Source organism: Echinops telfairi, unplaced genomic scaffold (assembly GCF_000313985.2).
Source record: "Echinops telfairi isolate 266 unplaced genomic scaffold, ASM31398v2 ScPeMD7_7465;HRSCAF=8503, whole genome shotgun sequence".
Taxonomy (NCBI): domain Eukaryota; kingdom Metazoa; phylum Chordata; class Mammalia; order Afrosoricida; family Tenrecidae; genus Echinops; species Echinops telfairi.
This window is the reverse complement of record NW_022111365.1, coordinates 6,166,763-6,188,335: the sequence shown is the minus strand read 5'-3', so window position 1 is coordinate 6,188,335 and position 21,573 is coordinate 6,166,763. Positions and strand designations below refer to the sequence as shown.

The 21,573-nt window shown below is 45.9% G+C and overlaps 1 protein-coding gene across 2 annotated transcripts in view; it reads left to right on the top strand.

The window, feature by feature from the left end:
- The window catches only part of PKNOX2 (PBX/knotted 1 homeobox 2), a 173,863-nt gene that overhangs the window by 51,942 nt on the left and 100,348 nt on the right, over window positions 1-21,573 (top strand). For both annotated transcript variants that reach the window (XM_045283680.1, XM_004714155.2), the window contains exon 3: window positions 9,097-9,236. In XM_045283680.1, coding sequence (XP_045139615.1) covers window positions 9,097-9,236 — 140 coding nt within the window. The remainder of the gene's footprint in view (window positions 1-9,096; window positions 9,237-21,573) is intronic.

Below are 21,573 nucleotides of genomic sequence, written 5' to 3'. Positions count from 1 at the left end.
CCCGTCTTTACCCCTACACCATACTGTAGCTCCAGGTCCTCGCCCTTTGAGCTCCAGCTAGAGGGAAATGGAGGTTTCTGGTTAGAAAAGAAGTCTATTTAGAAGTAAACACTCCTTCCTAAGACCTGGAGGAAATGCAGAGTTTGCTGAATTGGCTCCCGGGAGCTCTCTAAATTTGATTCATCTTCCTCCTAAGACCAGCTGTGCTCTCTCCTCATCCACCTCCCCCTCTCAAAGCCCCAATAACAGCCTCTCAGCTGGGGCCTCTTGGGATGCTAAAGTGACCGCTTTTGATTTACATTTTTATTCCTTGCTTTCCTCTTTAACCCGGCAGGACTCCCCACCCCCACAGATTCCCCACGTCCTGATTGGAAAGAGGAAGTCAGAGGAAAAGAGGCCCTTTGCCTCATCTCAGTCTGTTCTAGAAGATCTTGTAAATGGAAGCCCCCTGGGTTCTTTCAAGGACACCAGGAATTCGCCTTTAGTCGGGACATCAGAGCGCGCCAGACTCAACTGTGCCTTGTTTAGTACCGAAGTCCATGTCTAAAATCTGCGGCTTCACAAGACCCGTCCTTCCTCCATAGGCTGTGAAGGCTGTGGGTGCGTGGACACACTGTGTGTCTTATCTGAGCCGCCCCAGCCCACGTGGTGATTCGTAGGACACCCTCATGACACCTGAGCCTGTCAGCGTGGAAAGGGACTTCAGGGTCACTGAATTGAGCACCCAGGGGAAGCTCCGATCCCCTCAACAGGGTGCCAGGCCATCCGGCTCCCATCTCTGCCTGCTCCTCGCTGCCCATTCAAGGAGGCAGCTCTTTCCAGGAGTAAATAGCTCCGAGTCTTGGGAAGTTACAATAAGACCTGTAAGAACCTGAATTCAACAGGACAGCAGGGTTTTTCCCAGTTTTCTACCTTTGGCAGGGTATAGTCTTACCACTTCCCTAGCCCTCATGTTAGTGGGATGTATTTGCGTTTTCCTTACCTGGCCAGTTTCTGCCTCGCAGTTTCCAGCTTTTGCAGGTTTTACTGCATTGCTTGTATAGATCCCAAATTTGCCTCCCTGTTCTAGAGTCTGCGCACTGTCTAGTTTTCTTGCCAGTGCTCTGGTATGCCCAGAGGCAAAAGAAAAGCCTCCTGGATCGCCCAACAGCAAGCAGACAGCAGAGTTGATTTGCAGAGGGAAGAAAAGCGCCTGGCTTTTCTGTGTCTGGGAGCGTTTATCAGATGGGAGAGACTGGGTCTCTGTCTCCAGTTTATGAACGGCCAATCCCAGATCAGGTCCTATTTCTCAGGTCTAATCCTAAACCCAGTCGTGTTCTCTCTGTGGCTGGGTTTTGCACCAGCATGAACGAGGAAGTAAGCATGCAATGGGGCAGCAAAAAGAGTTTTGGGTTTGCTGACTTTGGAGATCAAATCAGCCTGGGAGTCTGATGTCCTGGGCTGTTGAAATCATCCCTCCGGACAACCTGCTACTCCCAATGCTTCCCACCTGACCTTTTTTTCCCTCCCTGTGCCTTGGGGCCCCCTATCTCCTGCTGTTAGGGAGTTGGGGCCTGCTGATCTGACTACTTTCAGCCTTAGTGGGGGCATTGTGTGAAGGAAGAGCATTAGGGACCTTCCACCAAGGGGTCTCTCTAGTGGTCTACACCATGGAAAGTGATTAAGAAGTGGTCACGGCAGTGCTCCGAGTCAGCTGTCTCAGGCGAGGATAGGGTCTCCAATTCGCTGAGATTCTTTCCATTTCCTGAGCCTCCAGGATTTGAGTCTGGATCTATTTGAGTCTAGAAGATAGAAACGTCATTAACAAATTTAAAAGGCATGGCCCAAATAGGCAAACAACTAATATAGTCACCAGAGGTCCAAGCAGAGGTCCGATCCATGAGAACCAAGACTTCAGCAATTCCCACCAGGATTCTTCTTGATTTCTTATATAGGACTTTGGATGAATCCAGTCATCCACTTCAATTTGACCCTTTGGGGTCATACAGAACATAACTGATCTAATCACATTCAAATATTCAAAGGAGAACTACCGTGTTCTCCTACCGCTTTCCCTCAAGTCTTGTTTATAAAGTCCTAGTTCCTTCAAATATTTCTCATATGGCAAAGTGCAGCACCCCTTCCTGGTCAATTCTCCTCAGGCCATACAAACGTTTGTGTACTTGTTTAATCTGAATGCGACAGAACTGGAAGCTTCCTCATTCGAAACCATTTTGATTTGTTTGTTGCCATAGTTAATTTTGACTCTTGGCAAGTAAATACATGCAGAGGAAAACTATTCCATAGGGTTTTCTTTTTGTTTTTAATAGTAAATGGTAAAAATTAAATATAATGCATAGAAATGTAAAACTGTTCTTTCATAATTAGTCCATTTGATTCATTAGATTCTAGAAGACTGATAGGCATTAAGCATCAAGATCTATAAAAATATACATACCCTTTGATTCAGAAAATTGGTTTCAAAAATGTATCTAACTAAATTGTTGGGCAACAATTTATAAGTCAATGATATTTATTATAATATTTTCATAATACAAAAAATAAGCAAACAAAATGAAATTAACAAATCATTAAATATCACATCGTGTTGTATCGTTAGGGGCCATTGAGTCGGGAGGGTTTCGATACCTCCACAGATCACATTCATTTAGGGGCTGGGCTTTTTCTTTCTTTTTTTTAAAGACACATTTCACTTTTGACATATTGCACCCTCTCCTTTGACCATGTGATCAGGAGACTAATGCTTGGAGAAGGACACCATACGTGGTAGAGGGACAAGACAAAGAGGAAGGCCCTTGATGAGATGGAGTGCCACACTGGCTGTCAGAATGGGCTCCCACATGAGAACAAGTATGTTTTGCATCGAGTCCTTATGAGCAGGAACCGACTTGATGATACATACCTAACAACAGCAATAGCATCAGGGGTCCTCGAACCTTTTAAACTGGGCCTGCTCACTGTCCCTGAGACCCATTGGAGGGCTGGACTATAGTTTAAAAAAAAAACTGTGAACAAATTCCTATGCACACTGCACATATCTTATTCTGAAGTAAATAAACAAATGGGGCAAAAACACACAGCGGGCCGGACAAATGTCCTTGGTGGGCCGCATGTGGCCCGCGGGCCGTAGTTTGAGGACACCTGAATAGCCTGAGCTAAAACTGCTGCTCAACCATGTCTTCTCTGTTCTGCACTTAACATTGTTGGTTTTCTTAAAAATCTAAGTGTCAAGTATCAGAGGAATATTAAATCTTATTGAACTCAGCCTCTGGCCCAAATCTGTCGAGATCTTTTAAAGCCCAGTTTCATACCATCCATAAATTAGTGGGGCATTTCTTTAGCTGTTCTCCAAATAAATCGAGGTGTTGACTAATGAAGATGAAAGGAATGCGTGGCACTCCCCTGGAAGCCTGCATGCGGGCACTTCTGCTTTCATCACCACCCCTTGGGTATAGCTTACTAATCATTCGCTTGTCCCCCAGGGCACATGTCCCACAAGCTATCACGAAAGATACCGTACTGAGATCCCTAACATCATATCTACCACATTTTCCTGATCCACCAGTTTGGGAGCTGCTGTTAGTTGCTGTTGAGTTAGCACCGTTTCATGGCACCCCTTGTACAACAGAACAGGATGTCGCCTGCTCCTGTATCCGCTCTACAGTCTGTGTATGTGCTCAAGTCCATTGCTGTCACTGCTGTGTAGTTTGAATGCCTTCCACCCTGGGGGACCCCTCTTCTAACCTTATATCAGATAATAGTCCATTATAACCCATAGGATTTTCACTGACTAAATTTCAGAGGGAGATGAACAGATCTTCCTTCCTAGCCTTTTTTAATCTGCTGAAACCTGTCTTCCATGAGTTAACCTTGTTGATATTTGAAATATCAATGGTAAAGCTTCCAGTGTCATAGCAACACGCAAGCCATCACAGTACAGCAAACTGACCATTTAATAATTATGGCAGATCCAGCGATTGAGCTCCATTTTAGCCAACCCTTACCCTTGTGACTTTAGGGTCCAGCACAGAGCCTGGTAGGTCACAGAGACTCAAGAAGCATTTGAATAAATGACTGGTTTCAGTAGTGAACGATCAGTAAACCAATATTTAGCTTTTAAGAATCTATATTCTTTCTCTATTTTGAGAACTTAACATTTGCTTTACTTTTTTCCTTTTAGCATCTCTTTAGTACTCTTCATCCTAAAAGGTCACCAATTTGCTTATTGATAAGAGAACAGGAGCTTAGAAAGTGAGGAATTTGCCCAAGGCCTAAGCTTCGTAAAGGAGAGATTAAGATTCAAGCAATTATCTTTGACTTCAAAACACCATGACACATATCTTCCTACACACTAGGTTTGGGAAAACTCTCCCAGTTCATCCAACAAGATTATTTCCTCCTAAAAAAATGATAATGATACAGCACAGTAAAACAATAGATACATTTGTTTTATTGTCTCCGTTGCATCATTCATTAATTTAAAAATGTTTTGGAGCACCTATTAATATCAGACTATTTTGGACCCTAGGAATACTACTTTAAAGAAGCACTCCTTAAGCTTACATTTTATTTGGGGATGAGAGAGGATATTTTAATAAGAACTCAACCAAATTTACTGGCATTGAGTCGATTCTGGCCCATCACAACACTATGGGACAAAGTAGAACTACCCCTGTGGGTTTCCAAGACTATAAATCTTTATGGGGTAGAGAGTCTCCTGCAAAGGGGCTGGTGGTTTCAAACTGCTGACCTTGTGATTCGCAGCCCAACTTGTAACCACTATGCCACCAGGGTTCCTACTTAAATAAGATATTAGGTCATGGTTAGGGCTGTGCAGAAAAATAAAACAGAGTGAAGGTGTAGCAGAGACAGGAGAGTTATATTTTGTTCTAAAGAGGTAACATCTTAGAGATCAAATGAAGTGAGAGATTAAAACATGGACATGTCTTAAGGGTATCTATAGCAGCAAATATGTGCCTATATTCATTGAAGTGCCATATTTTCTCCCCCAGAATAAGGATCTAGTTTATAGGATGAGCTTTTCCACTATAAAATACCTGATTCTTTAAAGATGTATGTTTATTCCATCATCCATTCATTTTTTTTCAATAAATAATTTGTTCAAGCATCTTCCATCAAGTCCATAGTAGTCAAGTGGTTAATATACTCGGCTGCCAACTGGAAGATGGGAGGGTTGAGGTCACCCAGAGGCTCCTCAGAAGACAGCCTTGAATATCTATGTTAGAGAAACCCACTGTGGAAAATGTGTTTATGGAACACAGCTACACTGACACACAGGACATCAACGTCAGTCACAGTCAACTGGGAAGCAACTGGTTTATGTGAACAAGACTACTCAAGTCCATCAAGCTTAATCACCCAGAACGATCCGTGCTATCATGATGCCGTGTACGAGGGCGCTTCAGAAAATGTCTGTGAGCGCTCTATCTGGGCTCCGCCATAGAACGGAGGTACCAAAGGGGAAGTCAGCATTCAGAAAGCTTCCCAGTAAGATGCACACTTGGGCTGCCTCTATGGTCCCAAGGTCTGCCATCCACAGACCTGTGGCAAATGGGGCCACCCTGCCAAGTGCAAGAGAAAGCAAAACTGAAGTGCCAAGGCTAAAAGATAAAGTACCACCGATACTGATTGTATATTGCAGATTCAGGCATGGATTCCAGGAAGAAAACACCTAAACCCGAGAGCCAGTGCAGCATCCGGTTCATCTGAAGGATTCTAACAACTAGTTGTGCAATAAATGTTCCCATTTTGGGGGAGGGAGGTGGAAAGGTTGTAGGGAAACATACATCTTCTATGAACTTAAAAAAAAATTCTTAGGTGAAGGTTTATAGAGCAGACCATCATTTCTACATTCAACAATTCATACACGTTTTCTTTTAACTAATCCATTGCAATCCCCGCAGAGTACCAGCACTTAGTGTACTTCCACCCTGTTTTTGCTGTGTCGACTCTACCTTGTGCCACTAGCCCTCTGAACTTGGGGGTAAATGCTGTCTTTGTTTGTATTAAATGGTTGCTATTCGATCACAGGAGTGAGTTCAGCTGCAGACCTGAAGGGCAGCTAAGCTCCACAGTCTCGGAGGTTCGATCAGTCTTTATCCTGCCAGGAAGCCTGGTCTCTCGCATGATTTTGAGTTCAGTTGCACATTTTTCACCCACTCTACCGGGGACCTTTTCCAATGATCCCTTTCAGAAAAGTTAGTGGTAGCGGGGTACCATCCAGTTCTGGTCTCTGGGTTGTAGAGACATGCTTGCATGGTCCCTTAGTCCATTGAATTCATTGTGGCCATGCCTTTTGATTTTTGTCACTTTTGTTTCTTCCTAAAAGAGAAAAATTAATAGTTGTACCTTCGAAGGCTATCCAATAGCTTTTAAGACTCCCTCCTCACTGAAGTGGGATGTAGGATGTTGTCTTTATGCACTACGTTATTCCAAATGACTTTCGTGACCCCCAGGAATATGGTCATAATCCCCCAGGCCCAGCTACTCATGCTCTTAAGGTATTTGGTTGTGTCTAAGAATTTTTCATAACTTTGTACTCTGTGGTTTTTTTACCACATGCATAGATATATTTGTACCATGTGTACATATATACAGATATCTTTCGTCAAACCACTAAGTACTCGCCCTCCTACACCTGTTCAGCCTGTGTATCTACCCAAGCATCTATTCATATATCATCACTATTTCAGGCCTGAGTATGTAACAAGCATTTGCTTCTGTTGCCTTTAACTCCTGCAAATCCCTGTCTTCCCCTGCTTCTATCATTCTTAGCCAACCTCCTTGTTATTGTGTACTGTCTTCCCCCACCCAAGCTCATACCTGTCAACCCTCTAGCCTGTGACTTCCCCTCCCTCCCTTCTAGTGTGAAAACATTTTCCTGACTTTTGATAAGAGTGGTCTCATACAATATTTGTCCCTTGGTGATTGGTGATCCATATTATAAGGTGGTTTTGCAAATGTATCATATTCATTAACATTGAGTACTATTTCACTGTACATGCGTGCCAACATTTATTTATACATTCTTCCACTGATGGACACAGGTTGTTTCCCTCTTTTTGGTATTGTGAATAGTGCTGCAATGAACATGAGTATGCCTGTATTTATTCATGTCGTGACTCTTATTTTTCTAGGATATACACCAAGTACAGGGATTGCTGGGTCAGTTGCTATTTCTATTTTTCTATTCTCCATTTTCTCAGGAAGCACCAGATTACTCTCCACAGTGGTGGTTCTGTCTGACAGTCTCACCAGCAGTGGATGAGGGTTCCATTCGTTCCACATTGTTACCATCATTTGTTGTTTCCCTTTTTTCTTTTTCTTTTTACTTTGCTATTAATGCTGAGGTGATGTGTTAGGCCAGGTTGACTAGAGAAACAAATCAAGAGACACTGATACATGTGTTAGAAGGAGCTTTATATCAAGAAGTAATTGTATATCAAGGAAACATCCCAGCCTAGTCCAACTCAAGTCCATAGTCCAAAACTAGTCCATAAATCCTTCCTCAGACTCACACGGTCACATGCAATGATGCAGAATGCTAGAATATCACAGGCCAGTGGGTGCCTAGTCCTGTGGATCCAATGACGGTGGATGCATCTCCAGGGCTCTGGCAGGTCCCAGCATGGCTTGCCAGCAGGAAGGTGAAATCCGAGAAAGGTGGGAGGTTCCCTGGGCCTGCCTTATGAGAAGGCCATGCTCACGAGGAGGCACCAGCAGGCCGTGACCTGACTGACAGATTGAGTACCATTTCCTACACTTTTATATGTGTTCACGTTGACATGAAATTATGTAACTACCACAGATGCGGTGATATACCTCATATTATGTTTATTTGCATCACTCAAATAGCGAGTGATCTTGAGCATTTCTTCTTGCTTATTGGCCGCCTATACCTCTTTGCTGAGGTGTCTGTTGATGTCCATTGCCTGTTTTTAATTGGATTATTTATCTTTTTCTTGTTAAGCTGTTGATGTTTTTCTATGCATTTTTTTAGAGATTAGTCTCCTGTTAAACATGCCATTGTCAAACACTTGCTCCCCCAGTCTGTGGGTTCTGGTTTTTTTCTTTGAGTGAAATCGTTTGATGCTCATAAGTGTATATAATCTGGGGCAGTTCCAGTCATCTAGTTTGTCTTCTGCTCTTTGGCTATTTTTCATCATGTTTTATAATAGTATATTTATGCCTTCATTTTCCACGAAGGTTTTTTTTTCCCCCATGAAGTTTTTGAAACTCCCTTTTACAGACTGACATAAGAAAGCACTTGAGCCATTTTAACTATTCACACGTTTAGGAATCCATCTGACTAAAGGAAATACAATAGCAACACATTAAATTCTGTAATGACAGTTTTCAAAATACTTAAAGCCATTGAACCATTTCTTTAAACAAAATCTCAGACTGAAATCCCAATATATAATGTAGAAGTTTCTCGGTTTAGCACAACATTGAGGGCCCAGAAACACCTCTAAACACAAGTGTGAAAACCAATGTCTTAAATGTTTAGTCCCAAAGAGAAACCTGCCCCTGGTTCACTAAACTTGCTTTTCTCTGTTCCTATGTAAACCAAATTTGAAGACCCATTTAATCATTGATCAAAACCATCAGAACTGTTACCTCTGACTTGTGTTAAATGAAATAAATGAACCCTTTTCTCAAATGAGAACAGACGTCAGCTTTTTTCTGCTCTTCAAAGCCATAAAATCGAACTTATTAGAGCCTAAATGACTCAGAAGTACAGTTTAAAGGGCTCGTCTTCTTTTTCCCCCTACTTCTGGCCAAAGGTCACTACATTTACATTAATAATCAACTCTTCCAAAGTGTGCTAGTCTATCACCTGATACTGTGTGGCCCTCAGTTGTTCTCTTGAGCTTTGTCATTTGAAGAAAGGCCAGATTTCCCCCTCAGTGTAGCACATAGACAAGTGGACACTCCTCATTGTGCACGCTACTTGCTCTGCGTGCCTTCTCTTAAGAGCACATACACACACCAGACCGAAATAGACCTCATACTGTAGCTCAGGAACCAGCTGTCGTGATTATGCTAACTACTGCCCCTTTCTTTTCTCTGCAGATGACAGCAACTGCCCAGCCACCCTCCAAGGCCCAGGCTGTCCATATTTCAGCACCCTCTGCTGCTGCCAGCACACCAGTTCCCAGTGCACCCATTGACCCCCAGGCACAACTGGAGGCTGACAAGCGAGCTGTGTACAGGTAGGGGACACTGCAGCCAACCTGAGACTCAGCTTGACCATGAGATAACGCATGAAGGCCATGCTTGGGTGCACCACAGACAATGGCCAAACACTGCCCTCCTCAGTCTCCTTCCCACTATGTCAGTCTACAAAGCCCTCACGTGTCCAGTGGGGGTTACTTGGATTCAGGTGAATGTCTTGTGAAGTATATGAAAGCCTGGATGGCAGCTCCCAAGAGGATTCCTTTCTCCTCGTAACTGGAGGAGAACCCATCAATGAACATCAGGACCCATCGACTGAGTAAACGCTTCTTGCCCTCTCCATATACTCACCTTCACTCTAATAAGCCCTGCAACTCACTGGACACCTGAGTGCACCATCTAGGACTTGGTAGTTCTCAAACTTCAGTATGCATACACATCATGGGAGGGCTTGTTCAAAGTTTTGTTTCTGGACTCCGTGTTCAGATGCTGAATCAGTAGGCCCATCTAGAGGTGGGTGTGATGTAACTAGTCTTTGGACCACATCCTGATTCATGATGGTCCTCCTTCCAGCCTGTGGCCAGGCAGCCTCTCTCATTTTACCTTGCGTCAGCCCCCACACACCCCTTGTGTCCATCACAGAGGGAATGGGCTCAGGGAAAGTTCTGCCTACCTTAGGGAACTCCAGATCAGTGTTCCTGGCTAGGGAGAGAGCTGCACATATGTGAAAATGAGCCTGAAAGAGGCTCCATCAGGCCTGTGGTCACCCCTTATCCCTGGGAGCCCAAATCGGTACGAACAGATGCTGTGCCGGCACTAAGAAAAAAGTCAGACCCCTTGCTCACATTCACGTGTGTGCAAACATATATGTTCCCATGTGTCAACAAGTGCAATTTACCTATGGTGGCTATGCATTTGCAGACGGTCTTAATGGTAAGACGTGTAGAATGAGCCAGTCAAACAAATGGAATAGGAAGAAGATTGATTCCTTCCTCATTCTTTCCTCTCCCCACACCAGGTGACAGGATCTTTATGGTAATGGTGGCAATGATTTCTGTTGTTATTATTATTATCACTGACATTACTTTTAGTAACTCCGGTGAGCGGAATGCCTCTAGTGCCAGCAAATGGGAGCCCAGGTCAGTGAGGCCTGATTCATAGACCGCCGCATCAGGGGCTTGACCAAAGGCTGCCTGCAGATGGAGAGCTCAACAGAACTCTAGGCTCTGGTCACCATCCTTCTTGGGGAGACTGTCAGGGAGGGTGGATCATGCTGTCCCCGGATGGGCCTGGGCCCTCCTGCCCTCCCTTTTCTTTTGCACTCCTAAATCAAACCCTTATTAGTATTCCATGCTGGCACTTTGCTAGACTAAGGGAAAGAGGATGGACATATATAAGCAAAGGCTGACTCTCCCCCGGTCTCTGCAGAAACAGATCGGCAAACCAGAGGAGATTGCAGTGTGGTTAAAGCTGTCACAGGGAAAGCTTATTAGAGAAGTTAGAGTGTGAGCTCGGTCTTAAAGACAAAGTAAGAAAGTCTACCAGGTTGGGGGGGGGGATGGGGGATGGTGGATGGTGTGAGGTAGAACTTTCCAGGTAAAGCCTGCTATTTCTAGAAACTGCCAGTGGCCAGAGCAGCTGGATTTGAGAGCCGAGGCTGCGCAGCCACTTGAAAACTCACCTGAGCACTGGGTGGTAGACTTGCGCTTTTGAAGGGAGCATAAGAAGTGGGTAGGGTGGGGTAGCATGGCCACTGGAAACTGCTCAGTACCTCATAACTTGGAGGTTTGCTCCATTTGTGTCATCACCAAACTAAGTATGGTCCATGGACCAACAGCATCCCATCCCCAGGGATCTGATTATAAATAGAGGATCTCCAGCACCACCCCCACCCCCCATGCCACCGCCCCGACCTAATTTTAACAAGCTCCCCAAGTGATTTATTAGCACACTGTAGGCACCTTCCCAAACCCTTGATAGGCAGGCCCCTGTGGTAGGGTGTGTTAGGCTGGTTTGTCTAGACAGACCAGTGACACTCATATTTATGGGACGAAGAACTTTATATCAAGAAGGCATCCCAGCCCGGTCCACCTCAAGTCCCTGGGCCTGATGCTAGCCAAAGCCCCCTTCAGACTCATCTTGCTACAGTCCAATGATGCAGAAAGGTAGACGTGGGGGGAGATGATAGAGGCCAGTGGGTGCAGAGTTGCATGGATCCAAGGTTGGTGGGAACATGGCAGGGTACTGACAGCTCCCAAGGACCCACATGGGCTTGTCCTTGGAGTCAGACACAGAAGCCCAACAAGCAAGGACAGGAAAGGGCAAGATAGAGAAAGGGGGGTTCCCAGTGTCTGAAAGGTCTAAGAGACCCCACCTTCAAGGGGGCATTATCAGGCTGGGACCTGATTAATAGGTTAGACTCCACCCGTACACTTTCAACCAGGTACGAGATGACAGGAAATCCAACCGCCGTATGGGGTAACGAGAAGTTTCTGCGAACCTGGACTCCGCTCTGGCTTTCTCCATACCCACAGTCTCGCCGCCGAGCTGTGCTTGCCCAGGAATTCCGTACTCAGCAGGTTTGAGAGAATCTATGGGAGGCTCCTGTGGGCACCTGTCCCTGTGGCTGATGTAAAGGAGGTGACAGCAAAGCAGACGAGTCCCCTTGTCCCACCCGTGGAATCCATGGGCTCCCAATCCCTTCCCAGGAGCCCAGATAAAGCTTATTCCTCACCCAGGCTACACTGCAGGAAAGGTGGGTCACCTCCCCCCGCAGAGCAGCCCATTGTGGTGTCTTTTCATGTCAGAAGGTCCAGGTTTTCTTCACCACAGCCCTAACATTTGCCCACATTATCCCTGAAAATGAGCCTGAAAAGGGACCACTGGATACCGGCGCCATCAGATCATTGCCCCTCTACCCTCTAACCTCACTACTGTCCCACCTCTACCTTCTGGCCCAGGAATGGCCAACAACCACACCTCTCCCATTAGTATCAGCTGCCCTCTCTGCCAGGGCTGGCGGGACTGGGAGGAAGCTTGGTCTCCCGGGGGGTCGGGCAATTTTCATGAGATCTGCTGGCCTCGGGCAGCCTGACTGCTGCAAAGCACATTAGGGAGTCCACATTTCATGTCAATAAATGTAACAAGACGCCTTCCATTCACATTAGTGCCTGGGACTGGCATTTGGGAGCCCCCACGCAGGCTCCTCCCACAGCCACAGAGGAAGGAAAAGTGGAAGCACCTTTCTGGCCACGCCTCTGCTGAGAATCAAGGGGCAAGGTGACAAACCGGGACTGCCTGTGGCTGCAGGGAGCCTACCAGTGCTTAAGAGGTTTTATTTGCATATGAGGATGTGCTAATGAAATGTGTTGCTTCCTTGCTGAGGTGCCCTGGGAGCTAGGGGTAGGGGGCTGAATGATGGGCAGGGTGAAAGGGGAGGTCTAGTCTGCCTTTAATTGGATCATACCAGGGCATCATCAGGGCTAATCAGCAAGGCAACCAGGCGCTCCCGTTCAGGTTAATGATTGCAATATAAATCACATAGATCCCGTGATTGAGTGCACGTCATGATTAATTGTGTTTGTGGTCCGGGAACAATGCTGAGGGGTCGTCTAAGGAAGGGAGGGAGGATAGTGGGGGGACCTCAGGTTTACATCCTGTTTCGAGATACAAAGGAGAGCTCAAAGAGTTTAAGGAGAACATTTGGGAAGTCTTCAACAGGACAGACATAGAATAAGGATTGGGGTGACCATTAGCATCCAAGGGTTTACATTGATTCAGAGACCTGAAGAGGCCAGAGGAGGGCAAAAGAACTGTCACTGAGCATGAGTGGCCAAAGCCCAATACCTCACAGTGACAGGTGGCACTTCAGAAGTGGGAACTGGACGTTCTGTTAGACAGTTTACAAAATGGATCCAGGACCTTCTGACCAAAGTAGTAATGACTATGCGCCCTCAGGGCGGGGTTCTCCATCAAGGGACACCCCTAAGGAGACTGCTCTTCCACTTTCTTTTTTTATAAAGCATTTTATTGGGGGCTCCTACAGGTCTTATAGCAATACATATGTCAGTTGTATCAAGCACAGTTGTACATATGTTGCCATCATTTTCAAAACATTTCCTTTCTACTTGAGCCCTTGATATCAGCTCCATTTCCCCTCCCTCTCCCATGCTCATGAACCCTTGATAAATTATAAATTATTATTTTCATATCATTTTTTTTTCTTTTAAGACTGGTTTCTTTCTTTTTTAAAAATCATTTTATTAGGGGCTCATACAACTCTTATCACAATCCATACACACACCAATTGTGTAAAGCGCATTTGTACATTCATTGCCCTCATCATTCTCAAAACATTTCCTCTCCACTAATGCCGGGGGCTTAAGTGGAGAAGACTGGTTTCTTTACTTATAACTTGAAGATGTAGTATTTGCTACATATTGAAGTGGTAAAGACTGATGTTTGAGAGACCAGAGTTCAAAATATAGCTCTACTAGTCACTACCCAATTAATCTTTGTGAAATACTTTAAAACTCTCAAGTTTCAGTTTTCCAATTTGTAAAGTAAATTTATGTGTACACTATAGTTCCCTATCTTACACCATCTGCCGATCCACTTTCTAATGCACTCTGCCTGAGGACAAGACTGTTCTCATTCCTGCTTGGTTAGTGGTCAAAAGTCATTCAATGGAGCTTTAATCCGCATGGGGCCTCAGCCAATGGCTTTGGGGTTTTCATGGCTGTCTATAGCTTTCTGCAAACCTAGTGCTCAGCATTTAAGCTCTAAGACAGTCTCTGGTCAGTTCTCTTCTTCCCTGCCCCTGACCCCCATCTCAACACTCAGCTTTCCTCCTGAGAAGTTAAAATTTAGCTTGCACCACTATTATCTACCATCTCCCCCCTCATCCACCTTTTCCCTGTGTTGGGGGGCAGTGTGGTGGAAGGCGAGTGCTGTGTTCGCTGCAGCGACCTGGGGATTAGTTTGCTGTAGGCGGTGGGGTGACAGCGCACGGAAGCAGCAGCGAGTAGATGGAGCCAAGAGGGTGAGGTTAATCCAGCTTCCCTCTCCCTCCTCCCCTCCATCTACCTCATTCCCCTTTGAAGTGAGTGAGTTCCCATGGAAACCCTGCTGTCCTGGGGAGCAGAAGAGTAGCTGGGAGTGAGACCTGACCAGGTGCTTGTGGGGAAGAAGGTTGCCTTTGTAGACTGTTCAGCTGGGTATTCACTTTCTCCCCGTCTCCCTAAAGGCTGAAAACCTCACGAATAGCCCAGCCTGTGTTGAATTTACCTCTTAGTAATAAGAAAATGCCTGGCTGGGGGCCTGAACGTGAGATGCAGGGCAATCACTACCATGCTTGGCTTCTCCATTAAAACACGCTAGGGATCCCAATTCTACTTTGCAAGTCTGGCTAGACCAGAGGATGTACACTGGTACAGATAGGAGCTGGAAACACAGGGAATCCAGGGCGGATGATCCCTTCAGGACCAGTGGTGTGAGTGGTGATACTGGGAACGTAGAGGGAGAGTGGGTTGGAATGGGGGAACCGATTACAAGGATCTACATGTGACCTCTTCCCTGGGGGATGGACAACAGAAAAGTGGGTGAAGGGAGACATCGGACAGGGCAAGATATGACAAAATAGTAATTTATAAATTATCAAGGGCTCATGAGGAAGAGGGAGCAGGGAGGGAGGGGAAAAAAGGAGGACCTGATGCCAGGGGCTTAAGTGGAGAGCAAATGTTTTGAGAATGATGAGGGTAATGAATGTACAAATATGCTTTACACAATTGATGTATGTATGGATTGTGATAAAAGTTGTATGAGCCCCTAATAAAACTATTAAAAATAATTAAATTAAATTAAAAAAAAAAACACGCTAGGGAACTGACCTGCAGGAATGGGCGGGGAGTGCAAGATGGCCCCTGCACCTGTTTCTCCTTTGTGGCCTTACTCCCAATTAAATTGTGTGCACATCTCTTTGAACATTGTATCTGTTTCCCAGATTACACTGTGAACTCCATGCTGTCAGGGTCCATGTTTTCTTGCACATGGCTTTACCCCTACCTTAGAATACACAGGTTAGATGGAGTATGTTCTAAATCAATATTGTTGAATAAAATGAACTGACCAAGTGAGATAGTCCGTCCAAACCCAACCCATTGCTATCAAGTCAATTCCCACTCAGCGGCCCTGTGGGACAAAGTAGAACTGCCCCCTTGAGTTTCCAGGTGGTCAATCTTTAGAGGAGCTGCCGGCTCCGTCCTTCTCCTAGCATGGTTGATGGGTCCCAGCCCCTGATCCTTTGTTAGCAGCCCAGAACTGGAGCCACTGCACGATCGATCGGGGCTCCTAATGAGATGTGCCAAACCCCGAACCTACTGCCATTGAGTCAATTCTGACTCAAACCAACCCTAGGTAGGGTGTCTGACACTGTAAACCTTTACAGCAGCCATTCTTAACCTGTGGGCCACGACCCCTTTGGGGGTTGAAAACCCTTTCACAGGGGTCCCCCGATTCATAACAGTAGCAAAATGACAGTGATGAAGTAGCACCGAAAATCATTTTAAGGTTGGGGGGGTCACCACAACATGAGAAACGGTATTAAAGGGTCACAGTATTAGGATGGTTGAGAACCACGACTCTACAGGAACAGCAAGCCTCATCTTTCTTCTGAGGAGCAAGTAGTGGGTCTGAAAGGCCAGCCTTGTGGATCGCAAACCAATGCCTAACCCACACAACGCTCACTGTGATTGAGTTGATGCTGACTCACAGAGATCCAGGACGACCCCGTGACTGGGTCGAACTGCTCCTGTGAGTTTCCGAGGCTGCAACTCTTTAAGAGAGTAGAAATTCCCATCTTTCTCCCTTGGAGTTGCTGGTGGTTTTGAACTGCTGACCTTGCAGTTAGCAGTCCGATGTATATCTACTACACCACCCACTATACTGCATGATACTTGTATGCTGGTCTGGTATGCTGGTAAACTAGCTCTCTAGAGGTGGGGAAAGCCCTGATTTGTAGCATTTGCTGATTTCCATGGTGTGAATACACCCACCCTGACCAATTTCAAACTAGCAGTGTGATGCTACTAAACACAGTGGAAAGAGATGCACACAATTCCTCTCCCAAGCTGCAGAGAGCCAGCACTCCACTACTTCCAGATGCATTGAGGCTTCTCCAAGACAATTTCTAGAATGGACTCATCAATTCCACCACAGGTGACCAAACCAAAGTCACCATACCATAAGGTGACCAGACGTCCCGCTTTTGGCAGGACAGTCCCGATTTTTAACAATTTTTCCCACGTCCCGCAACGTTTTTTAAAAGTCCCGATTTTTGGAAAGAATGCATGACAAGCTAGGGTATACGGTTTTCGGCTGCCATGTGGCTATTTCGCCAGGATATGAGTTTTATCAATGGTATCCCACTTTACCAATGTTAAAATCTGGTCACCTTACCATACCAGCAAATAGGATGGATTTCTTTGCCAACTACCAGGCCCACATTGCTACCAGTGAGGAAAATGTCAAAGTTCAGCCCTCACACATGCAGCCAAGCTACAGGTACACCGTCTCTGTTTTTGAACAGGTAGCCCCTCCAAGCGGCCAATTCATCGGAATGATTCTACTCTTACCTAAGGTAGTCATGAACCTCCATAACATGGTCCTCATTGACCCATGAGAGTCTACATTTAAAATGTTCTCTCTTGATCAATTCGTACTCAGACCGTGTCTCGCACAGAGTAAGTGTTTTGCAAATGTTTGACGTGATGAGGGAATAGACCCTTTCCTTGGGTCTATCCCTCTGGTTGACATTGAGTCAACATTGAGTCAACATTGAGTCAACTCTGACGTACCGCTGAGCACCTTGGCTTACTCGGTGGCTGCTTTTTCAGAAGTAGGTCACCAGACTTTTCTTCTGCGTTATTGTAGATGGCCTTGAACCTCCATACTTTTGGTTAACAGCCCAGTGCTTTAACCATTTGTACGACCCAGGAATACTATCTTTTTCCAACTGTGTAAATAAAGCATAACCCTCACCCCTAACTTCCGCACTGCTCCCAAGTAGCTCCCGTGCCTTTCCTGGATGTCAGATAAGAAACTCCTTCCTGGCAGCTCCAGAAATCCTGCATTGAGCTGCGTCTTCCTTGGTTTCTCAGCTTCCAGAAACTTCACCCTCCACGCAACATTTCCAGTCCTTCTCCGTCTCATCTCCCCACAAGCCTCACACTCAAAGCAGCTCTCCTTCAATAACACAACATGCATTCCTGAAGCCCTCTGTGGAGGGGACTTGTGCCTACCTTATCAGGTCTGGGTTCCTTTGCTTTCCACATTCGTTTGGGGAAGAAGTAGGGCAGGGGGGTGGCAGTGCCTGAGCCACTTCTGTGACTAATGAGGGGGATAGTGCAAAATTGAGTAGCATTTCCTTCCATTGTGCCTGGGACTGGATGTTAGGAGTGGCTCAATGGCAACTAGCAATAGCAACAACAGACTGAAGTTAGATACCCGACTGCCTGGTGGACAGGTTGGTGTTTGCCAGGTGAAGTGGGGTGCAGGGAAGCACGATGTGGCTGTTTCAGGCCCAGGGGTCAACTTGTGTACCTTTGGTGCTTTAGAACGTGGTCTGTGGACTCAGAATGCTTGGGTTCAAATTCTGGCTCCACGACTGGTCCCTAAACTTTCTGTGTGTGCATTTTCTGGCATTCAAAATAGGGCTAAACTGTATTAGCTCACAGTAAGGATTCTCATGAAGGCTTTTTAGAAACCCGGATCACTGTAAATGCTCTGCGGGGCGGGGCTGGTACAGGGTTAGATGCCGTGGGGTTGGTTCTGGCTCACAGTGACCATGGGTATGAAACACTGCCCAGGCCCCTGCCATCCTCCGAATTGTGCGTAAGTTCGATGAGCTCCTTGTGGCAGCCGCTCACTGGTGCCGGCGTTTCATCCTGGAAAGGCTCTTCCTCTTTGCCACTGCCCCTCGACTTTACCAGGCGTCACGTCCGTTTTCAAAGATTGGTCTCTCCTGATAAAATGACCAAAGTATGTGAGACTGAGGCTCCCCACCTTTGCTTCTAAGGAGCATTCTGGCAGTATTTCTTCCAAGGCAGATGTGTTTGTCCTTTTGACAGGCGATGGTACTTTCAGTATCCTTTCTCAGCGCCATAATTCATTCATAGTATCAATTCTTCTCAGGCTTCCTTATTCAGTAACCAATGTTCACACGCATACGAGGTGACTGGAAATACCACGGCATTGGTAGGTGTTCGTTGTTATTCAATGTTGGGGAAAAGTAAACACTGTGAGACGACTAGAAAGGATGGCCAGACAGGTGGGTTTCACACCACCCTTTCCTTAAAGCTTCATTGAGATTTACTATGTGTAAAATATCATTTTACATTGTAAGAGACGACTAGAAAGGATGGCCAGACAGGTGGGTTTCACACCACCCTTTCCTTAAAACTTCATTGAGATTTACTATGTGTAAAATATCATTTTACATTGTAAGAGGGGTACAAAATAAAGAAGAAACTATGCAGGGAGTGGAGAAGGAAGATAAAGTAGCTATAATATGTTTGGCACTTCATATGGTATGTGCTCAAAATAAATATTTGTGGAATCGACGGCAAAGCTTTCCGTGTGGGAGAGTTGCATTGCTTCTCCCAAGTAAGGCAAATCCCAGGAGAAATGACAGCCCGGCTCCCTTCCCAGGGCGGTTCTCATAGATGGGGAGGGAGGAAGCAGCCCAAGGTTGGGCCGGACAGAGGGACTGGGTTATGTTGTGACTGGACTTTAGTAGCAGCTTCGCGTGTCTGGAGCCTGGACGTTAGTAGCTACATGGCTAGGACCCTGGGAACTGGCAGTTCTTAATGAAGTGTCTTTGAGGAAAGTCTTCCACCCTGTAACCTAAGGGTGTTCTGGCTTTAGCAAGTTGACCCTGGGACTTACCCCTGTGCCTTTCCTGGCACGGCTCGACCATTCTGGGAATGTGATGGGTGAGGGAGCCTGGGAATGTGTTGAGTGTGGGAGGGTACGGCCACTCCCAGAGGAAAAGACCGGAGCAGATGCTTCAGGTCCGACCCTCAGGACTAGGTGCTGGGGCAGGTGTCCCAGACTATGTCCTGGGCTGGGCTTTCTGGATGAGGGCTCTTGAGACACTTTCTGTGTGGTGACATAGTTGTTTCCACTGCGGAGTCCCAGGAGAGTACAGATGACTAACATGCCCAGCCACTAAGCGAAAGGTACGAGGTTCGAGTCCATCCAGAGGTGCCTCAGAAGAAAGACCTGGCAACCTACTTCTGAAAAACACCACTGAAAGTACCATGGAGCAGAGTGTGACTCTGATACACATGGGATTGCCATGAGTCAGAGTCAATAAATTCGATAACAACTGTTTTGTGGGGTTTTTTTAGTCATTTTACTGGGGCTCGTACAACTCTTATCACAGTCCATACATATATCCAATCCATTGTGTCAAGCACATTTGTACATTTGTTGCCATCATCGTTTTCAAAACATTTTCTTTCTACTTGAGTCCTTGGTATCAGCTTCTCATTTTCCTCCCCTCTCCCCCACCCTCCTTCCCTCATGAGCCCTTGATAATTTATAAATTAGTATTATTTTTTAATGTCTTACACTGACTGATGTCTCCCTCCACTCACTTTTCTGTTGTCCATTTCCCTGGGAGGGGGTTATAGTTAGATGATTGTGATAGCAACTGGCTTTTACTGGTTCAGCTTCACTAGCACTGGAGTTCATGCATTTTCCCTGTTGATTATGGTTAGGCTCCGGATCCTGCTGGAGCCATAAAGCAAAGTAAAATTGTGCTCAGTTCTCCCTCGCAGAAGGCAAAGACTGTTGCCTGACCTTTCTCCCCCATTTGCAGGCTCCCCCAGCCTAGCCTAGCCTCTGTGCATGCTGCTGGCAAGCCCAGAGCTGCCTGGGCTTAGGGAAGACCTGTGTTCATAGGCAGAGGGGCCTACTGCTTCTAAGGCTCACCAGTTGAACCTCGGTAGAACTGAGCAGTCCAGGCACCCCACCAAGAGGAGGTGGACTGCTAGATAAGAGATCTGGAAGTCTGGAATCCCAGGGCCTTTATCCTCCTGAGGCTCTGTTAGAATGCACCAAGATAACGAATGTTGATAGCTGGCACAGGAAGGGCCCTCAATGGGTAGTAGGGAAATGCATTCCGTAGTTCCTGCAGTAAGTGCTGGACTGGCTCTTCTCACCTTCAGGAGAGAAGACTGGCCAGCAGCCCTGCTGGCCTCTCTGTGACTGGGATGGGGTGCAGTGGGAGAAGAAAAAGAGGACTAGGCCTGTAAGACCTAAGCAGTGGCTTTTCCTCCAGGCTCTCCTGGAGACAGGCTGGCCCTTGTTGTAACCACAGTCCTGCGGTCTGCCTGCCCTAGGCACTGGAGCCTTTGCAAGGTGGAGTGCAAGGAGCCTAAGACGAAGACTTCAATGGCAGTTGTGTCTCTGCATTTGGGCACGTCCTTCCACTTCTTAGGAGCAGCTTTCCTGGGTCGGAATCCAATAAGAAAATACAAGATCTGTAGGAACATTTAAACTTTCACCAAACACAAGCTCATTTGATGTGTAACAATCTTACAATTCTATTGGCACTTCTCCCACCTATCATATAATTCAATAGTTCCGTCTTATCAAGGAGAGTTGTATAGTCATTACCACAGTTAATTTTAGCACATTTTCTTCTTCCTTGTTTTGATGATTAGTGTAATTATTATTATTGTTTACCTGTGGGAAAGATAAACACATTCTCAAATTCACCACCATCCACATGTCCATTTCAGTGTCATTGATTATACTCGGTTATGCAACCATTATTGATATCCTTTTCCAAATTATTCCACCCAGGAACATAAACTCACTGCCCACTAAGCAAATACTCGTCCGCCTTCCCCCGTGGTAGCCATGGTTTGGTTTCTTCTTTTTTTATTTAGTAGTTTTCTTCATGTACAATTCACATCTCGTACACTCCCACTGTTAAGTCACTCTTTAAAAGAGTTGTGTAAACTCCCGACAATCAGTTCTCGTGCTTCCTCTTCACTGCACACTCACTGTTTGCTCCTCCGTTCCCAGCGTGCCCTCCTTCCCTGGCCCCGGATAAACCGTGTGATGTGTAACAGTCCGGACCCTCAAAGGACAAAGTCAGTTGTGCTACGAGGGGGAATTATGACTCGGTCTCCCCTCCACCCCAAAAGAGAGAAAAAGAAGAGGCTGAAGTGATTCAATAGTCATTCTTAACAACAACAACAAATTACAATGGAGAGAGGAAAGAATACTGAATTAGAATTTGGATATCCAACTTTAAATACCAATTCAAACACTGATTAGCCTTTTTCTTTCAGTTAAACTAGACCA